We start from the raw sequence: 6912 nt of genomic DNA, 5'->3' as shown, positions 1-6912 counted from the left end.
TTGTTTGCAAACACAGAGGCAAAGTTTATTATACAAATCATTGTAACATTTAATTTCTGTATTAAAAGTTGTCAAAATTACAAGGCCCAATTAACCATGTGCAGATTTTGCAGACCTCATACGCAGGAAAGTACGGTGGTCTACCAACAACTAAAGGAAATCTTTTGTCGAATCTGTCTTCATTTATATTTTATGTGAAGGTTTAAATATTGTTCCTATTATAAACATGTGTTTAGGAACAGAAAAGCAATCTGCATGTTAGGAGTCGATACATTTTGTGAATATAAAACGTGCACCGAAAATAACCCATAATGAACGTAAGCTGTAGATCAATCAATATGGTTGAGATCAAAGTGTAAACATCACGACATTCCAGAGTTTAATTTTTTTACTGCCGTAGATTTGATTTGATGCAGAGTAAGTTTTGTTTCAAAGATTTGTTTTACTCTGAGAAGCTTGAAATCTTTAGTTTTTTTCAATGTTACTTCAAGTAATGTTACCATAAGGAATATTTTAGCATAGACAACAGACCTTGATCTAGATTAGATAGATATAGAGATCTAGATCTAGATCTTGATCTAAAATCTATAACTAAATTAAATGTAGTTTATATGAAAGAAAAATGTAGATCTAGATCTAAATCTATATTCTAGATCTAAAATCTAAAACTAAATTAAGTGCAGTTTATATGAAAGAAAAATGTAGATCTAGATCTAGATCTAGAGCTAAAATCTATAACTAAATTAAGTGTAGTTTATATAAAGAAAAAAATGTAGATCTAGAGCTAAAATCTAAAATCTGTAACTAAATTCAGCGTAGTTTCTATGAAAGAAAAATGTAGATCTAGATCTAAATCTATATTCTAGATCTAAAATCTAAAACTAAATTAAGTGCAGTTTATATGAAAGAAAAATGTAGATCTAGATCTAGATCTAGAGCTAAAATCTATAACTAAATTAAGTGTAGTTTATATAAAGAAAAAAATGTAGATCTAGAGCTAAAATCTAAAATCTGTAACTAAATTCAGCGTAGTTTCTATGAAAGAAAAATGTAGATCTAGATCTAGAGCTAACATCTAAAACAAAATAAACTGTAGTTTATATGAAAGAAAGATGTAGAGCTAGATCTAGAGCTAACATCTAAAACAAAATAAACTGTAGTTTATATGAAAGAAAGATGTAGAGCTAGATCTAGAGCTAACATCTAAAACAAAATAAACTGTAGTTTATATGAAAGAAAGATGTAGAGCTAGATCTAGAGCTAACATCTAAAACAAAATAAACTGTAGTTTATATGAAAGAAAGATGTAGAGCTAGATCTAGAGCTAACATCTAAAACAAAATAAACTGTAGTTTATATGAAAGAAAGATGTAGAGCTAGATCTAGAGCTAACATCTAAAACAAAATAAACTGTAGTTTATATGAAAGAAAGATGTAGAGCTAGATCTAGAGCTAACATCTAAAACAAAATAAACTGTAGTTTATATGAAAGAAAGATGTAGAGCTAGATCTAGAGCTAACATCTAAAACAAAATAAACTGTAGTTTATATGAAAGAAAGATGTAGAGCTAGATCTAGAGCTAACATCTAAAACAAAATAAACTGTAGTTTATATGAAAGAAAGATGTAGAGCTAGATCTACCCATCGGTTAGTGTTAAGGTAACAGTAAGGGTTAAAGGTGAGGGCTGTGGTAATGGTGAGGACGTTTACGTCTATGATAGGCTTAGCAATTATTTCCTTTGAGGGAATTTAAAGCTATTTACTCTTACATGGTATGATTCCGATATTTTATTCTTGTATTTTTTAATTGTATTGTATAGGGTTGTTGCTCAATAGGAGAGGGAAAGTAAGTAACAAGAGAGTTTATGTTTAAAGATTTGACTCCGAGGGTTAGTAGGTAGTATATTCGAGTAACAAAACGGCATATTGATGAGCGGCAGTTGATGTGTCAGATAATTGTTAGAATGACCTTTAAGTGTACATGTTGCGGTTAGGAGGGGAGCTTTATGCATTGCACTTTATTTTTTCTTAAAATCTTTTGTAAACATACATATCTGCTTTAACATTTAAATCTACATATGGCTATTAAACGTCTCGATCAAAGCATTGACCATATATATATATATATATATATATATATATATATATATACATATATTTTTTTAACCTTCAATTGCAGAAAATAAGGTCAAGGTTGATTTATTTAACAGTGCACTGTAAACATGGCAATCATCGGGGAGATTGAATCAGATTCTCCAGCCATGGATGAAATTTCGACATCATCCTCGAACATGTTGGAGCCAGAAGGTGCGATCTCCCAGAATGCCGGCTCCGTTGCCGTACCTGCAGGTGCGACCTCCCAGAATGCCGGCTCCGTGGCTGTACCTGCAGGTACGACCTCCCAGAATGCCGGCTCCGTTGCCGTACCAGCAGGTTTGATAGCCCAGCAAAGCACACAAGGACTTGGCAGTTCCAACTGTTACGAGATAACGTTCGGTGGTGACGGTAAACCACAGGTCAAGCGTGTCCCTGATACGGCTCAGCTTTTCTCGACCTACTACAGCAACGATGGCTTCTTCATCTTCAACAGCGGCACAATAGGGTACTACACAACCTCTTTTTAAAAATTCTTTGATCAACTGCGTTTTTTTTTTCAAACAGAAAACTACAGCAAAAAAAAAAAAATTAAGATTCGTTTAAAAATTAAATTGAAATTTCTTTGAAAACAAAATGTATACACGATCCCAATTTTAAAATAATTATAGTATAAGTGGAAAATTTCGAAATTAATCTTGGGATTTCAAGTCATTTTTTACCCCATATTGGATTAGTAGGTCACTCTACTGGCTACAATCGTTAGGTCAATTCACGGGTGCTTTTATCATGACAAAATACAGCAGTTGAATATTAAAAGAAGTGGATTCCTAATGTAAAACAAAAACTTGTTGAAATTTATTTTAAAACATTCCAGTGTTTAAAAAATTATTTAAAATAATTTGTCCTCTGTAGGTCAATAAATGTCGGAGGTTCCAGAGTGTCATCTTTACGGATATTGGATGGTACGCGGGAGGAAAAAGTAAGAGCGTTGAGAGACGCAAGTCTGGAAGTGTTGAAGGCGTTGAAGTCGGTCAAGCAGACGAGGTCACTGATGTTGTCCATCAGAGAAGGTTTAAGGTCAAGGGTGTATGAGTCAGCCAGGCAAGCAAGGGCACGTGTAATAGACGCAACCCGACAGTCAAGGTTAGCGGAAGTGAGTGAAGAGGTGATATCAGATGAAGAGGAGGGTATGGAATCTGAAGAAGAGGAAGATAATGGAGAGGAAAATGAAGAGGAGGAAGAAGACAATGGAGAGGAAAATGAAGAGGAGGAAGAAGAGAACGGAGATCCAACTGAGGAGGAAGAGACAGGAGAAGTATCTGAAACTGCAGAAGGCTATAACACCGTCAACATCTACGGTGCTGACATCACCAGGATGCCCGTGCCGTACTTTTCGAATTATTTCCCCAGTGGTAGCACTAACACAGTGGTTGTCAACGGTGTGAATATCACCAGCAGCGCGCCCTACCAGTTGAATTATTTCCTCAATGGTAGCACTAACACAGTGGCTGTCAACGGCACCAGTAACACAGTAGTCAACAGTGCTAATATCACCAGCACCGCGCCCTACCAGTGGAATTATTTCCACACTGGTATCAGTAACACAGTAGTTGTCAACGGTACGTCAGTGACGGTCGACGGACAAACTGTCGGTCTACAGGGCAACATGAACGTCATCAATGGAGGAAGTCAAATAATCTTCAATTGAAAGTAAAATCTGTCCATGTTTTATGCCCGTCAGTCTGCCCATGTTTTATGCCCGTCAGTCTGTCCATGTTTTATGCCCGTCAGTCTGTCCATGTGTTATGCCCGTCAGTCTGTCCATGTGTTATGCCCGTCAGTCTGTCCATGTTTTATGCCCGTCAGTCTGTCCATGTGTTATGCCCGTCAGTCTGTCCATGTGTTATGCCCGTCAGTCTGCACATCCGTTCGTTCTTCTGCTATTCTGTCCGTCTATTTGTCCGTCTGTCTGTTTGTCCGTCCGTCTGTCTGTTCGTCATTTTGTCTTTTTGTTTGTTTAGCTGTCAGTCTGTCCGTCTCTTCGCCTGTCTGTATGTTAATCTGTCTGCCTGTCAACTATGGTGTTTAAGTATATACTAAACAAAACATTCAAACGGTATTAGAAAAGCACTTAAAGCATTAAAAAATATAATAACTACAATTTTAAAATGTTATTCTTATGTTCTCCTCCAAATATCCTTCATCCACTCCCAACAAATCTTCAAACAAAACCAGGCGGTGAATTCCTTCATCCACTCCCAACAACCTTCAAACAAAACACGGCGGTGAATTCCTTCATCCACTCCCAACAACCTTCAAACAAAACACGGCGGTAAATTCCTTCATCCACTCCCAACAACCTTCAAACAAAACACGGCGGTAAATTCCTTCATCCACTCCCAACAACCTTCAAACAAAACCAGGCGGTGAATTCCTTCATCCACTCCCAACAAATCTTCAAACAAAACCAGGCGGTGAATTCCTTCATCCACTCCCAACAACCTTCAAACAAAACCAGGCGGTGAATTCCTTCATCCACTCCCAACAACCTTCAAACAAAACCAGGCGGTGAATTCCTTCATCCACTCCCAACAATCTTCAAACAAAACCAGGCGGTGAATTCCTTCATCCACTCCCAACAACCTTCAAACAAAACCAGGCGGTGAATTCCTTCATCCACTCCCAACAACCTTCAAACAAAACCAGGCGGTGAATTCCTTCATCCACTCCCAACAACCTTCAAACAAAACCAGGCGGTGAATTCCTTCATCCACTCCCAACAAACCTTCAAACAAAACCAGGCGGTGAATTCCTTCATCCACTCCCAACAATCTTCAAACAAAACCAGGCGCCGAATTCACCAGAGATACTTTACTTGTATTTCAGTTTTGGTTTTCAATAAAGACAAAGCTGCAATAATGAAACAGGTGAATAAATGAGTCGCATCATGTTTACTGCGGGCCTCTAATGTGTGTGTCCTCATTCCAAGCTCGGAACTCTATACAGTCCATCATGGCCCGTGATTTTGTGTTTCCCATCATGGTCCGGCTTGTCCGGCCTTTTCCAACTAATCAGCCAACGTTACAAAATATGTTACTAATTAACTTATGAATATTTTAAAATGTAATGCATTACCTTCTATCAGTGGAGACCATTGTAGTCAGGAGCTTAAAAGGTCGACTTTCCCCAACCCCTTGCTCCCCTACTTCGCTACTCACACAAATCATGTACACACACACACACACACATTTGCACACACATTGATGTACTCTCACAACACACACACACATACTTCACACAGGCACGCGCGCACACAGGCACACTCACGCCCATATGAATAATATATATTCAAGAACACTCACATCATATATATTACTGCACACACGCAAATTTACAATACACACACACACAAAAACACACACACAAACACACACTCGGTGTTTCTATTAAGAAATAAACTCTGGTATAACTTTTAGTTAAAAAGTCTAAAATATGTGTTGAATATTTTTGTAAGAAAACAAGAAATGTACGGTAGGGATGTAATGTTAACATCACCCTGTCAAGAATGAGAAAATATTGGAAATAAAACTTTGTTTTTACATGTAATATCTATTTGAATTATACAAAATGTTCGTAAACTTATCTAGACGTTTTTTATACGCAGGAGAGAGAGAGAAAGAATGTGTGTGAGTGGCCGTGGGTGTGTGGGAAGGAGGAAGTGTGGTCGCTATTGTGATTACATTTATCAGGTTAATCCTGACTGCACGTCATTAGCTGGCGATTAAGACAGGATTTTTATTCGCTTCAAATGGACATGTCCAAATTAAAAGGCGACCTGCCAACAAGAAAGCGTGTTTGTAACTGAAGCATCCAGTCCTTTTGTTTTTTTTCTTCTACTGTTAACAATTTAATTATCTATTTAAGATATAGTGGAACAGTGTGGTCTAGCGCTAGACTCCTCACCCGAGAGTCTCGAGTTCAAATCCGTTTTCAAGTCAGTTGAACGTCCATTCGGGAGAGCAAAGACGGCTGGGCATAGTGCTGACAACGTTACCCTTTCTTTTTGCCAGGGTCAAGAAACATTTTGACTCTTCTTCATCTACCAAATGCATCGCTGCCTGAAGAGGATTCCTTATTCTTTAATTTACCTAAACTAAACTATATAAACTAAACAATATTTGAAAATCTCTGCAAAATCTGTATTATAATAACGTGTAGCATACATGATAAAGTGTTATAGACAGCAAACCCCTGGTGTACAGAAGATAAGTGTGATGATTGCAAAACACAATTGATAAAATATATGCACATTTTGTAAACACTGTAGTTTACAATACTCATGACGCAAAAAAGTTCGATTTTCAATCGGAATAGTTTTTGAATACTGTAGAGTGTTTTTGTTATGGCAACTAAATTGTTTAGGATTTTATTATAATGACATTTGCATTATTGGCATACTATTCAGGAAATGAGTAAAAACCACATTATTTGGTGGGTTTTGTTTCAAGTTCTGTTTAATATTAGAAAATATCTCATTTCTAACAGAAAATGTAATCGTTTATTAGTCAGGTACTGAACTTGTGACTTTCAGCTCAGTTAGCGCTAAACCACGTCGTCCCCTGACTCGAAAACAATACAAACATCACATACATCGAATCTTGTGAAGTTCGACAAATCACGTTTTTAAACCCATGTAACACAGCACACACAAAAAATAAATTTATGGAACCTACAAGACCTACTGTGGTATTACATATTTTGTGTCAACAGATTTACATATTCTATGTCAACAGAATATGTATGAACGCAACGTG

At 37.0% G+C, this 6912-nt stretch overlaps 1 protein-coding gene across 1 annotated transcript; it reads left to right on the top strand.

Annotated features, from left to right (window-relative positions):
• The first annotated feature begins 2223 nt into the window (after positions 1–2223).
• On the top strand, positions 2224–5693 carry LOC131949009 (histone H3.v1). The gene is made up of 3 exons (XM_059310760.1): positions 2224–2603; positions 3011–3808; positions 4985–5693. The coding sequence occupies exons 1-2, from the start codon at positions 2224–2226 to the stop codon at positions 3804–3806; spliced, it is 1176 nt and encodes a 391-aa protein (XP_059166743.1). The 3' UTR covers positions 3807–3808; positions 4985–5693.
• The last annotated feature ends 1219 nt before the right edge of the window (positions 5694–6912 follow it).

The sequence above is a fragment of the Physella acuta genome, unplaced genomic scaffold (assembly GCF_028476545.2).
Source record: "Physella acuta isolate Inbredline_101_S28 unplaced genomic scaffold, ASM2847654v3 ptg000669l, whole genome shotgun sequence".
Classification (NCBI taxonomy): domain Eukaryota; kingdom Metazoa; phylum Mollusca; class Gastropoda; family Physidae; genus Physella; species Physella acuta.
The sequence above is the reverse complement of the archived record's forward strand: the minus strand, read 5'-3'. Positions and strand labels throughout refer to the sequence as shown.